At 45.3% G+C, this 13,974-nt stretch overlaps 1 protein-coding gene across 1 annotated transcript in view; it reads right to left on the minus strand.

Moving 5' to 3' along the window:
- Positions 1-12,074: 12,074 nt before the first annotated feature.
- Positions 12,075-13,974, minus strand: part of LOC118906741 (serine/threonine-protein kinase MARK2-like) — a 53,273-nt gene continuing 51,373 nt past the window's right edge. The window contains exon 3 of the mRNA XM_036874305.1: positions 12,075-12,335. Within this exon, the coding sequence (XP_036730200.1) occupies positions 12,075-12,335 (261 nt within the window). The remainder of the gene's footprint in view (positions 12,336-13,974) is intronic.

The raw sequence follows: 13,974 nt of genomic DNA on the forward strand, positions 1-13,974 counted from the left end.
CCCCTGCTAGTTAACGCGGGGTTGTTAACGGGTATCCTGAAAACCCCGGCTGCGGGGCGGTACGGTAAATCAGCTCATCTGGTGGTGACCCAATTGTAACTCATATATATACGCCTTCACCTTCACACTTGGTTGCACGTTAGGCGTTTCTGTGCCTGTTAAAGAGAAGCTCGTGACATAAACGTGCCCCGCTGAGAAAGCTAGTGGTCGTGGCCCAGAAATAAGTTGCAAGAGCAGGGAGTTGCACGAGGAGGTGAAAAGGTAGCTTGTTCACAAGTTACCGGTGTGCTAATTGGTTAGGTGAGCAGGTGTTTTGATTCAAAATATTCTGGGCAACTGAGAATGACTGTGCATATCACATACATCTTGACATTTTAAAATAGCAGTGGTATCCTTATATCTTTGGAGATTGCTTTTAAATTTTCCAAAGGTTTTTCACATTTACGATTTTATTTGATACCATATCCCTTGAAACTAGGAGTCCAACTTCAGCGAGGTGGGTTTGTTTCCTACAAAACTTAGACATGGCAGAGCATAAAACACACTTGATATTGAAATACGTTGCTACACACAAGAGAAGTGAATTTTCACGTGGTAGTTCAGGAGACACTTCCGAAGCTTGCCAAACCTGCCAGTGACCATCATACAGTCAGGAAAAAAAACAACAAATAAACCTGGATTCAAACCCAGGCTGTGTGGCTTCCTTGGTCTGTGACCTTGCGCAAGTTACATGACCTTGTGCAAGTTACCTAACCTTTCTGAAACTCAGTTTCCTCATTTGTAAAATGGAGAAAACTCTCTGAGTGTTTAAGAGTAATAAATGAGGTAATGCATATGATGTTTTCACAGTGCCTGGCGTATATTGAGCGCTCAGTAGACATTAACTGTTACCACTTTTAACCTAAATGATTATATTGCACAGGATTTTCAGTTTTAACTTTCCAGCTTTCTGCTTTCTAGATAGTTTATTTCACAGCAGTTGTTTGGGTTCCTAAAGAGATACCTCTCTAAGCATTTGAAAAATAAACCCATGGTGGAGATTATAAAAATTGCATCACTTTAAGATTGTGCCAAAAAAAGGTTTAGTCTCTGTCTTGCAGAGAAAAGGCCATTCTGTAGAAGGTTCTCTTTCTTTTTTTTTTTTTTTCTTTTTTTGGCCAAGTCATGCAGCTTGTGGGAATCTTAGTTCCCAGACCAGGGATAGAACCCACGCCCCCTGCAGTGGAAGCTTGGAGGCCTAACCCCTGACTGGACCACCCGCGAGGGGAAGTCCCTAGGAGGTTCTATTTTTATTTTCTTACCTATTACTCTATTTTGATATCTGGCTATCCTTTTTTCTCCTCTTTACTCAATTTTGCTTTTCTACTGTTGTATTATGGGTCTTAGTTCTACAAGTAGGAGAGAATGGTATAGGAGATTTGTTATCGGCTTCCTTAAATAGTTAATAAGCCACATATGGGGACATGCAGCTTTACGGAGAAAGTAATTCAGGCTGCAAATGATAAAAGCAAAATCATGTCTGTTATGCACAGCTGTGTGGCGGAAAATTGGGGACTGAGCTGACTTTGAGGCCTCCTTATTTTCAGCCCCTCCACTGAGCACAGATGAGAATGAGGTGTCGGAGGAGGTGCTGGGGCCCAGCAAACAGGCCAGGTTTGCCTGGGAGGAAACCCCGAGGCTGGGTGGTCAGGGGGCATTTCTGGAAGAGGTGAGCTGGAGCAGAGACCTTTTTTAAAACCTCTGCCTGGAGGCCTGGAATTTAAACTCACTGGCAGCTACTGACCGCACAACATTTCTTGTGGGGCTTTGGGACCTGGGCTGGAAAGCACAGCCGAGGGCAAAGAGATGTGGATGGCCTGTATGTATCCCAGTCCCCTGAAAAGTTAAACACTCCTGTAAAAGACGAAACCAGCACTGGCTCAGGCTGCAGCCTGCATGGGAGATGTCAGAATGCAGCTGAGTGTGGCAGGGACCTCCGGGGTCTTCGGTTGTCTCTCCTGAGACCCTAACTCTCTCCCCAACCATGCATAAGCTCCCCAACGATCTGCCCCATTCCCTCACTTAAGAAACACTGGCTGAGAGGACGCACCTCCTGCCTCTTTCATAGGCGTGTTACAAAGACTGATGATACGGACCTAAATGCTCCTTGGGGGAGGCTCTGTATGATTATTTCTCTTCGGCATAGCACTGTCTGCGATGTTTTCCATATAGGCCTGTCAGCTTCCCTGAGACAAAGCAGAGCGTGCATAGTTATACAATTTGCCATGTCCTAGGGGTACGAGGCTGTACCAAGGGCTTTGAATGCAGACTGTGCTGTAGGTTTAACTCCCTGGTGGGCCAGGTATTGTTAAGGACTGCTGAGTGTTGTCTGGGGCTGGGGGGAGAAGGGGGGTTGACTGGCTGGAGAACACAGAGGCCAGTATACACAAGCAAAGTGAAAAAACTAGGCCACTGGGCAGAGAGTACCCTTGGAAATGAGAACCACGGCCTCTTCCACTCTTTTTTTTTTAATTTTTAGCTTTTATTTTTTCAACTGAGGCAAATTGACATGTGCAGTATTAGTTTCAGGTGTACAACATAATGATTCCATATGTTAGCTATAGCAAAATGATCACCACAGCAAGTCCAATTAACATCCATCACCAAAGTTACCATTTTTTTTTCTTGTAATGAGAACGTTTAAGATCTACTCTCTTAGACCTAACTCTCAAACATACAATACAGTATTATTAACTATAGTCACCATGCTGGACGTTATAGTACCAGGACTTATTTATTTTAGAACTGGAAATTTGTACCTTTTGACCACCTTCACCCATTTTGCCCACTCCTTTTTGAGGGACTCCAACATCTTATTTGGAGAAGTTCAACATCGTATTAGAAAAGAACGATCCATAAAAAGACAAATTAAAGGGCAAAACACCACCAAGTGGGGACACAATTCATTCCTCTATTATTTGTTTGCTTAAATTTTTCCTTAGGAAAGGGATTTGTGGTGGCTGAAAAAAATACTATTTTACAGTGTATGCATTTCTTTATATAGTATATGCATTATTTACAGTATTATATATGGTATGGAACAGGATTAGATATAGCAATTAAAGCAAAGGAAGAATCAGGATAGGGCAATAAAATGAAGCTGAAGTGAAGTTAGTTTGCAGGATTGTATAAGTCCTGTGCTATGTTTAAAGCAGATCACAAATCAGTTCTCAGATTCTCAGACATCAGTTCAGGATAACTGCATGATCAGTTACAAGATTCAAGGTAGCCATGAAGAAAAAGCCTATAAATTTCTCCAAAAAAAATCACAGATTTTTCCTGTTGGTCTCCCTGGAATATAGCAGCGGTCATCTAAAGGTATTTCATAGAAACAAGACCCAAACAAGCATGGGTAGAGCTCCTACAGAACTGTGAGTGGTTCACATATACCATATACTCCTAGAATAAACAGGTTACCCTGATACCTTTCCTTCAGTTTCAGTTTTGATTGACATATGGCCAGGTCTGCTTAGGGAATTAGGGGTAAACCTTGAAGAGTGTTAAAATGCTCCAGTCTCCAAGCCATTGTGAGGAAATGCTCAAGGCAAGAAGACTGAAACATGTTCACACAGTAAAAGGGTTTTAAAGCCCTGGTTTTGGGGTGTATACACTATCTTTGCACTTAGTCTACCTTCATTTTAACTTGTACAAATTCTGAAAGTGTATTGAAGCTGTGGGTCTCTGGAATTTTCTCCCAAGACAGGAAGAAACATCTGATTCCTATGTCTGTGACAGAATCACACAATTTTTGCCAAACTCTGAAATAAAGGTAATGTTAAAAGATTAGTTAACCTTATATGTGTATAGGCAACTAAAAGAAAAATGTACAAAATTTTTTAAAAAAGAGAAACTTCTTGTTACTTGGTTGAATGTCTCAAAAAGATGAAGAAAAATTATTCATGTGATTTGGGTGTCATGTTCTTGATAGTTCTAACACACACACACACACACACACACACACACACACATACACTCTGAGTCCCTGTCTGGGGTTTCTTCCAAAGGAGTTTGTCGAGACCATGAGAGTCGGCAGTCTCCTTGACTAGTCACAGCTGCAGGATCAAACCCAGGGTTTCTAGAAGAGCGTTCTAGCTCCATTCAATTCTGCACCTCCTTGTGGGACAAATGGGGAAGGCAGGACGTGCAGCTGGGAGGGCCCCATCTCTTGTGGTCCCCACAAGCATGAAAAGGAAGGATGAAGGGCTGGCATTAGAGGTATGGCCACCAGCCCCATGCTACGAGGTCTCTGGTAGAGAACATGCCACTAGAATTAACCCAGGATTTATGAGCTGACTCCTTGGAGTATCAGCCATTTCTATACCACAACTTCTCTGCTTTATTTTTGTAGAGCTAACTCTTTTTTTTTTTTTTTTTTTTTTTTAATTTTTATTTATTTATTTATGGCTGTGTTGGGTCTTCGTTTCTGTGCGAGGGCTTTCTCCAGTTGTTGCATGCGGGGGCCACTCTTCATCGCGGTGCACGGACCTCTCACTATCGCGGCCTCTCTTGTTGCGGAGCACAGGCTCCAGACGCGCAGGCTCAGTAATTGTGGCTCACGGGCCTAGTTGCTCCGCGGCATGTGGGATCTTCCCAGACCAGGTCTCGAACCCGTGTCCCCTGCATTGGCAGGCAGATTCTCAACCACTGCGCCACCAGGGAAGCCCCATAGAGCTAACTCTTTTTATATCCCTTACCTCCATAGGAGTAAGAGTTTTTATTTAATATTTATTGAGAACTTGGAGATACTTAGTAGTATGGTATCAAGCCAATTTGACAGGTAATAACAATGTTGACTTTAATAAAAGTTTTCTTATTTGAGCCAAGGTATCTTTTATAGTGGAATAAATATAATGCCCATGCTAGCAGAGAATGGGTACTTACTTATTAAAAGTACCTACTTATTACTTATTAAAAATATTTTTTTCCTGTGGATATGAGGTTGACTTTACCTCCTTCCTTTTAAAAACTGAACTTAGAGAAATAACACTGGGAAAAGAAAGGAATTAGACTTAAAAATTAGAGTTACCTAGATTTGAAATCCAGCTCTAAAACCTAAAACCTTTACGACCCTGAACAAGTTACTGGGATTCAGTTTATCCATAGATAATTAGAAACAACGATCTCCAAGTCACAGGATTATTGAAAAAAGTAAATGAGATATATAACATGACTGTTGCATCAGAGATAATAAATGAAAGCAAATATTATTTTAATTGTTTATCTTTGAAAATTTGAGTGCAGTTGTGGTGGGCCATCCACCCTGTCACATTTAACTTACTTTCCATAAAAGATACCTTGTGAAATGGATGGCTAAGGATAGAGACGTCCCGTCACAGGACAGACTAAACTAAGTAGCAGCATTCACATTGCTGTCACTACCATTGTGCTTTTTTTTAAAGATTATTTTATTTTTATTTATTTTTTGGCTGCATTGGATCTTCATTGCTGCACACGGGCTTTCTCTAGTTGCTGCTAGAGGGGACTACTCTTCATTGCGGTGAGCAGGCTTCTCATTGCGGTAGCTTCTCTTGTTGTGGAGCACGGGCTCTAGGAGCATGGGCTTCAGTAGTTGTGGCATGTGGGCTCAGTAGTTGTGGCACATGGGCTTAGTTGCTCCACGGCATGGGGATCTTCCCCAACCAGGGATCGAACCCATGTCCCCTGCATTGGCAGACGGATTCTTAACCACTGTGCCACCAGGGAAGTCCCTACCATTGTGCTTTAATTAAATGTTAGGGGGTGACTAAGGCCCTGGGTAAGTCAAGTCCATTAACAGTTGCTAGAAATTAGAATGTACATACTTTGCCTTAGAGAATAGTTGTGGTTCTGAATATTGTGCCTGTCTGACTTTTATATATTTTAAACCAAATCATGATCTAAATGTGTTCAAGGAACAGGCTAGTTAAAACCCAGCTGTGGTCAATTCTAGAGCGGTGTGAATGCTGTCTTCAAATCTATGCATCCGTGCGATTGCATTATTTTCTGTTGAACGTTTCTAACTGGGTCAGGCTGGGAAAATTTGCAGCAGAGTAATGCCCTGCCTAAGGAGGCCACAATCTTCCGGGAGGGCAGTTCTGTTTAAAGAAAATGAGGCAGTCCATATGATGCAGAAAAATCTTAGCACTCAGGGTAAAGGTTGTTAGAGTCTGACAGAACATGCAATACATCTGTTAACCAAAATGAGACCTATTCGTGATAAAATACCAAGAAAGCCACATTCCTAAACGCTTTTAATGGATGATGATACTTATCCAAGAATTTGGCACAAAGAATAACAACAAATACTTATTAAGCACTTGGTACATGCAGATATATATATATATATATATTTATTTATTTATTTTTGGCTGCGTTGGGTCTTCGTTGCTGGGCGCGGGCTTTCTCTAGTTGCGGCGAGCGGGGGCTACTCTTCATTGTGGTGCACGGGCTTCTCATTGCGGTGGCTTCTCTTGTTGTGGAGCATGGGCTCTAGGCACGTGGGCTTCAGTAGATGTGGCACGCAGGCTCAGTAGTTGTGGCTCGCGGGCTTTAGAGCGCAGGCTCAGTAGTTGTGGCGCACGGGCTTAGTTGCTCCGCGGCATGTGGGATCTTCCCAGACCAGAGCTTGAACCCGTGTCCCCTGCATTGGCAGGCGGATTCTTAACCACTGCGCCACCAGGGAAGCCCCATGCAGATATTTTTAAAAGCACTTTACAAGTATTATCCAGTGGTTAGGACTCTGCACTTCCATTGCAGGGGGCACGGGTTCAATCCCTAGTCCGGAAACTAAGATCCCGCATGCCACACATTTTGTGCCACACACAAAACAAAAAAAAGAAAGTCTATAAGTATTATCTCATCTAATCCTTATTAGAATCCTCTGTCACTGATTCTATTATCATCTGCTTTTTACAGGTGAGGAAACTGAGGTAGAGGTTTTAATTCACTTGCCTAAGGTACAGAGTTATGAGTAATGAGCTGCATTTGAATTGGGGCATTTTTAGCCCCAGGGTCCATGCTCTTAACACTACAATTAAACTGCCCTTTGGAGAACTAAGAATCTGGGCAGTTTTCTCCTAAGAGACAGACTACATCCAGGATGTTTGCCCAGGGATGTAATGAGAACCAGGGAAAGCCCAAGGTCCACCATGATAATCAGTGACCCTGAGACTCTATCACGGTTCGTGCTCAGGCACGATCCTTCCTCGGCAGCTCTGTGCCAACCAGCTGACCCCATAAGTCCTCACCTTTGTGTATTAGCTGACCTCTCTTTGCAGCAATGCTGAGCTTTATCCACGGGACCTGTCCTCGTGGAGCTAGAGAGTCTGCTGAGTTACGTGGGAATGCTGACATGAGAAGATTGAGATCCAGTTTCCAAACCCTTGGAGCTCTGGCACATTTGCAAACCATTCTTCCCATTCTAGCCCTGGACCTGAGACAGGTCTTTATCAGACCTAGAACTCTCACGGAACTAGGCTATCAGGAAAGCACGCAGGGGTGTTGGGGGGAACATTTTTATAGTCACCGCGGAGAAATACCTAGGCAAAATGCTTTGAAAATATCAGAGTCCAGCGTAGTCCCATGGAATCACCTTCCAGTTGGAAACTGATTCTTTGAGATCTAGAAAGAATACTGGAGGGTAAGCAGTTGCAACCAAGGTTTGCTCAAGAAAGCTGGAAGAGTTTTGGATCCCTCTCTCTTTCTCTCATCCTCCCTCCCTCTCACCGCCCCTCCCCCTCCACACACACAATCCTCAGAGGTTGTTGGCTTGTGGATGTTTCAGATCAGCATGGGTTTGCATTCTTCCATCCTAATCTTTACCAACAATGCAAAATCCCAAAGGAATGTCAGATAAAACGAGCGGCCTTGGTTTAGGTTCGTTTAATCCACGTGCATCCCGTTTGGTTTGGGGTGTATCAGGGCAATTGTTTACCTTCCTTCTGCCTGATCCGTGATGTTTAGACCTGAGGTGTACCTTGTAGTGTTGTTTCTTTGGTTTGATCGCTGATGACCGCCTTGATAATTCATCAGAAAGGGAGTTGGGACCTTTCAAGTCTTCTTTCAGTTCCAGCATTTATCTGTGGGATAATTATAATGAGCCTGAAAGTTATGTGTATGCAGCCTGACATGTATTTGGCTCTCAAATCCTCACGTCCTGATACAAGACTAATGGGCCAGACCCCTCGTGTCAGTAACCCGTCATTAAACCCCCGAGTGACCCGCTTTGAAGTCGATTCCCTCTCAGGCTGTGTCCTTCCTTCTTGGCCAGTCGTCCCTGCTTTCCTTTTGGGTCTTTTTCTCTCCTGTTTCTGATTTCTGCTTCCTTCTGGTCCGTCATTCTCTTTCATCAATCATTTTGCTGTAATTCCTCCTTTGGTCAGATTCTGTCCTTTCACCCACCAACTTTCACTTTCTGTCCCCCAGCTTGACTCCCTCGTCTCTGCTGTTTTCCTTCTGCTGCTCTGTGCCTCCTTAAAGTGTGTCCTTCCCCAAGTATACAAGTTTAAAGTATGTTCCCTCCGCAATCCTTTTCCTTCTGTGAAATCATTGGTTCTCACCCGGGGGGCAATTCTGTCACCCAGCAGAAATTCGACAACATCGGAGACACTTTAGGTGTCCCAGCTGCGGGGCTGGGTGCTCTGGCATCTAGTGTGCCCAGGCCGGGATGCCGTTCAACCTCCTGCAGTGCACGGGGCGGCCTCCTCCCCACACCCCACAGCAAAGAATTGTCTGGCTTGAGATGTCAGCGGTGTCAAGGTTGAGAAATACTGCTCGAAACAGATATTCATCCACCTCTCACTCTCATTTGTTATCTCCTGTTTCCAAATCCCTGTTGCTTCTTCCTCTCCTGCCCCGAGCCTGCCCTGGAGTCCAGCTCCCATCTTCTCATCGCTTCTCCCTGGCCACGGCATCCATCCCCTTGGCGGAATCGCCTTTACAGCTTTAAACATGGTCAGATCTCACCTCTTAGACTCTTTGTCTCCTCCTGGCTTCGTGTTCCTATCTTAGTTCAGCAGTTACCTTATCTCTCCGCTGTCCTGCACTGACGAGAGGAACTGTGAAAATATTTTTCTTAGAATTCTGTTTATCTTCTCAGTTTTCCCAAACCCAAAGCAGCCCTTAAACGTTCTGGTTTCAGACTCCCTCGAGTATATCAGACAGCCCTCTGTTCTGACTACTCTCGCCCCTTCCTGCATGCTTTCCTCAGCTCACCTGCTGCTGGCCGCAGCGGCTGCTCTGGTCCTTTCTTCCCGATGTCGATGTTTATGTGTTGCTTGTGTTGGCATGGCATGGCGTGGTTGTGCCCGCTCTTCTCCTGCTGTAAGAGAAGGGAGAAATACATTCCCTACTACCTTCATTCATTAAAAAACAAAAAACAAAAAAAAATCAAATGATTTTGCTGTATTTGCTGTATGACAGACAATGTTGGATGTGTTAGCAACTAAAATAAATAAGAGAGCAAATGTCCCCAGAGAGTTCCAGCTCTGACCCGGAGGCGAAAAGACACCCAACCACAGCTAAGCTGGGTGCTGCATGCAGGAGGGGAGGGGTGATCGGAGCAGAAAGAAAAGAGCACCTTGGATGAGTTTCCTGCGGCTGTTACGAGAACTGACCACAGTGTAGTGGCTTACAACAACAGAAATTTATTATCTTGTAGCTCTAGAAGTCAGAAGTCCCAGACCAGTCTCACTGGGCTAAAATCACAGTGTCAGCAGGGCTTCTTTCCTTCTGCAGGATCTGGGAGCAGGTTTGCTGGGGTTTCACTTCCTTTGACGACTCCAGCGTAGAACTGGTTGCTTAAATGTTTGCAGGAACGAACGCTGAATGAATTCGTGGATAAAGGAGGTGGGCAGCCTTCATGGAGGGGGGACAGCAAAGCAAAGAAACAGGAATCAGAGGCCCCCGATCCTCAGCTTCCTTCCCACAATCCTCGTAGCTAAGATCCCTCTTTTACAGATGAGTGATCTGTGAAGTGTGGCCATCCACTTGGACCCCAATGTAGCTTAGTGGAATTGCCACAGGAAGCCAGGCAAGCCGCATAGCTTTCCCTCCCTACTCCCAGCACCAAAGCCCAACATTCTGAAGAAGACCACCGTAATTGGAGACTCCTGCGTTTGACCCCCCACGCACAAAACACCCGTGACTCTTTCAGGAGCTCCCATACCACGGGCGACAGCTCCGCGCCTCTGTATTTATTTATTTCTCACTTCTTGCAAAAACACCATCAACATTCAATCAAGTCTCAAAGGAAAGGGTCAGAAGACAAGTGGTTTCAATCACCTCCACTTAACAGCCGCTTCCTACAAAAACTGTTTTCTTGCTCTTCAGGCCAAACTGTTGTCCTCGATACAATTAATAAATCAGAGCGCGCTGAGTTGTGTCATTGACTAGGAAACTTTACCAGTCAGGAGTTATTAGGCCTTGTCTCTGGAAATCAGGACATTTCTGAACAGTGTGGAAGTTGCCCCAGCTCAATGATAGGCTGCCTTCACAACATTAAGAAATTTGCAGCCAGCGGTAACTACTTTTGAGGCCGGCTTTACTTCTGCCCTGAATTCCCTGAAATCTAAGGTCAAGGTTAAGAAAACTTAGAGCAGCTGTTTAGGGGATTGAAGGAAAACAGTAAGATGGAGCATAAGCCCTAAAAAGGCTGTCACTCCTGGGAGAGGGGGGACTTTTGTATAGCAAACTGGGTGTCAAGGAAGACATTTTTCTTTTCCCCGAGACCCAACTGAGACCAACACAATTCGAAACCCCCTTCCCTGAGCATTATCACCTTATATTTTCCCACGAGATGGGCCTTTTCCCCATGGCTGGGGAGGGGGTGGGGATGTCCCTGAAAGGGCCATAATCCTGTTTGTGATACCACTATCTATTGCCAGGCTGGGGTGTCAGTGCCAGACTGGGGATTATATGCACATTCTTCACAGCTCTGTGAAATTCATGTGCTCGTGGTGAGAACACGGGCCTCCTGGCGTCCCTCTGGAGGTTAAGCTTGTGCCCCATCCTGTTTCGATAACAGTTCTGACGATCCTTCATCGACTGTTCATTATATCCCAAGACCTGTTCTAAGTGATTTTCTGAGGTGATGTCATCCAGTCGCCCAGCAAGCCTGCCAGGTAAATATGATTATCCCCATTTTATAGATGAGGAAAACTGAGGCATGGAAAGGCCGGTCATGCAACCAAGGTCCCTGGATCAGTAAGTGGTGGGACCTGGAATCTGACGCTGGCTGTCTGGTCTGGGAGAGCACATGCTTAGCCGCTAAGGACTGGCTCTGGCTCTTATCTACAAAGACTGTTTTGCATGAGGAGTCTCTATCCAGGCCGCCCTCCCCACAGAAACCTCATTTGGGTCTGTCACCATTATTTCACTGACTGGACTGATCTCCCTTAATGGCCTGAATCATCAGGCCAGACAGCTTGGGCTTTGCCTGAAAACAAGGCCTGGGGGTCCCTTAAAGAAAGGGGAAGTGAATCTGAAGTTCATTCCTCACTGTGTCCTGCGGCAAGTTCTTGCCATTTATGATCAGTTGGCCAAGTTGGGTGATTTATTTAAGGTTCCAAGAGCGGTCCCCGTGTGAGCCAGTAGCTCTGCTGAGCTCCGTGTCCACAGACTGTGCGTAATTCCAGGCAGCTACCTGAAAACTCATAAAGAGTCTCAAGAGGGACCTTGGCAAGCAAACGGAAGTGTATGCCTGCAAACGTTATCACAGTCAGAGAAACCTCAGGCACCCGTGGGGGTGAGGGGTGGACGTGCAAACAAAAGGAGGACATGTTGCTACATTATTGGCAAGAAAATAATTCAGGGCCACTTAGGATTTGGCTAGAGCCTCGAGCCCAGGTTTAGGATTTAAGACAAGGTAATGTGTAAATCTCTGAATATTTCACTTCGGCCTCGTGCATAATACGTTCCTAACAAATGACTGTTGAATAAAGAAAAGATTTATTTTGCACATTGTTGCGCTCCTCACGTAGGATGAACATCTCCTATTTGTTAAATGATTCCACCGTGGTTGAAGGAAGGGATTTGAGTATCTTTGTTTCACATGTCACTTATGATGCCATTTGCAAAGTTTTATCATCATCATCATCATCATCATGGTGAGGAAGATCAGCTGCTCTGGGTTCCAAACCTGAGAGCTGGTGTCCAGTGTCCAGGTCAGCCTGTCTCACCCCGACCACATTCACTTCCCCCTCAGCTGGGCAGGGGGCTACAGGGTAGGTCAGAAACCTTGCTGGGCCCTCTGTTATTTGATTTTCTGGTTCTGTTCTATCAACCCAGCTTCTGAGGATTTCCAGCTGTAGCTGGCTTTCCTGAGGAAAAGCACAAGTAGCAGAGGAATGACTGAATGTGTAGGTGCCCCAGAAATAGAAATAGGTCGTAGAGAGAAAACTGACACCCACCCCAGCAGGGGCTGAGCTGCCTCGCTGGGTGGGCTGAGGGCTGAAGCAGAGGCATCTGGAGATGAGGGTCCTAAGCGCTCTCTGCAGCCGGTGTTAAGGGTGAGACACGGGCTTGGAATTCCATTTCCCTCTCTGTGAATCTGGGTCAATGCTCACGGCTTGGTCAATTATTATTCATCTAATTAACGGATGGTTGTGGGTGTCTAGACCCTTTAGATTACAGTTCTCCCTGAAGTTCTTCACTGCTTAGCCACCTCACCAGACCTTCACTCTCTGGAGGAGGGAAAGGAAATAGAATGAAAGTTCCATCAGAAGCTTTCCCTGTTGGCACAGTTCAGCTCGGAGGCCGAGAGGGAGAGGAGGTTGGAAGTTACTGTTTAATGAGATGTGATTGTTGGAGGAGGCCGGGTCCCTGCTGGGAGGTTGCTGTAATCATGGTGAGGTCTGCCAGAGGCAATGGAGGGCAGACAGCGCGGGGATGGGGTGGGGAAGGAGGCGTCTCTGTGCCTCGCTCTGAACCCGCCCCCTTGCAGGCAGTTGTGAGGCTATGGCCTCACTTTTAAGGATGAAAGCAACAAATATTTTACGAGTATCAAAAAGGAACAGCGCCTTCCTCCATTCTCCAGGGCCAACAAGCCAATGAGACTGAATGGAAACAGCTTTGTCATTTCCCCCCATGAAACATTAGGGAAAAACTTGTAAAAGAAATTTCACAGTGATGGAGTTAGTAAGCTATTCTTTCCCATCGCTTGTGTTCCCCATCAAGGAATGCCATCCAAACGGTTTTCTGACACCTCATATAATTCAGTCATGAGAGTCAGCTGTTTGGTTATATTTTGTTTGGGTTTATTTTGCTTTGGGGGAAAGTGTTTCTGTACATAAATCATACGTTTTAGGAACAAGTCGGAGAGAAGTGGTGGTCCTCACAGCAGCACACGGTTGCAGATTGAAATCACAGTGCTCTAACCTCAGAACTCATGTTTTGGACACAGCCACAGATGGCCAAGGTTGTTTCTACTTCTTCATCTTCCTCTAGCCTCCCAAAACGTCTTCCTGGAATATGCTCCTGGTGGGGGGTGGAGGGAAGTGTTATTTATAATCTCACGTAATCCTCATTCTCATACTAAACCACAGTGGTTGCTTTCCACGGGAAGAATAACAGCTCATGTGAGTTGGAAGGAATGCAAGGGAGGCACTTGCCACTCCTGACACCTCCAACCTGTGTCCAATTTAGAAGAGTCTTGGCCTCCTGGGGCAAAGAAATGACGGCCCCTCACACACACTTGTCTGGGCCTCTACGGCAGTGCATGCTGACCTTGAGCAGGGACATCACGGGAAGTCTGACAAAGACAATGACAAGGATGATGGCTCTGACCAGATGCGGTACTGCTTGTTGCATCTTGGATCCTTAACTTTATTGCTCACAGGACTAAGCTCATCCTTAAATCAATGATATATTCTGGAATGGGCATCAGCTGGAAACACAGCTATAGGATGTCTTCAGAAGAAGCAGAGGAGACAACTTAAGGATGTTATTTAAAGGAATGGG

Source organism: Balaenoptera musculus, chromosome 14 (genome assembly GCF_009873245.2).
Source record: "Balaenoptera musculus isolate JJ_BM4_2016_0621 chromosome 14, mBalMus1.pri.v3, whole genome shotgun sequence".
Lineage (NCBI taxonomy): Eukaryota > Metazoa > Chordata > Mammalia > Artiodactyla > Balaenopteridae > Balaenoptera > Balaenoptera musculus.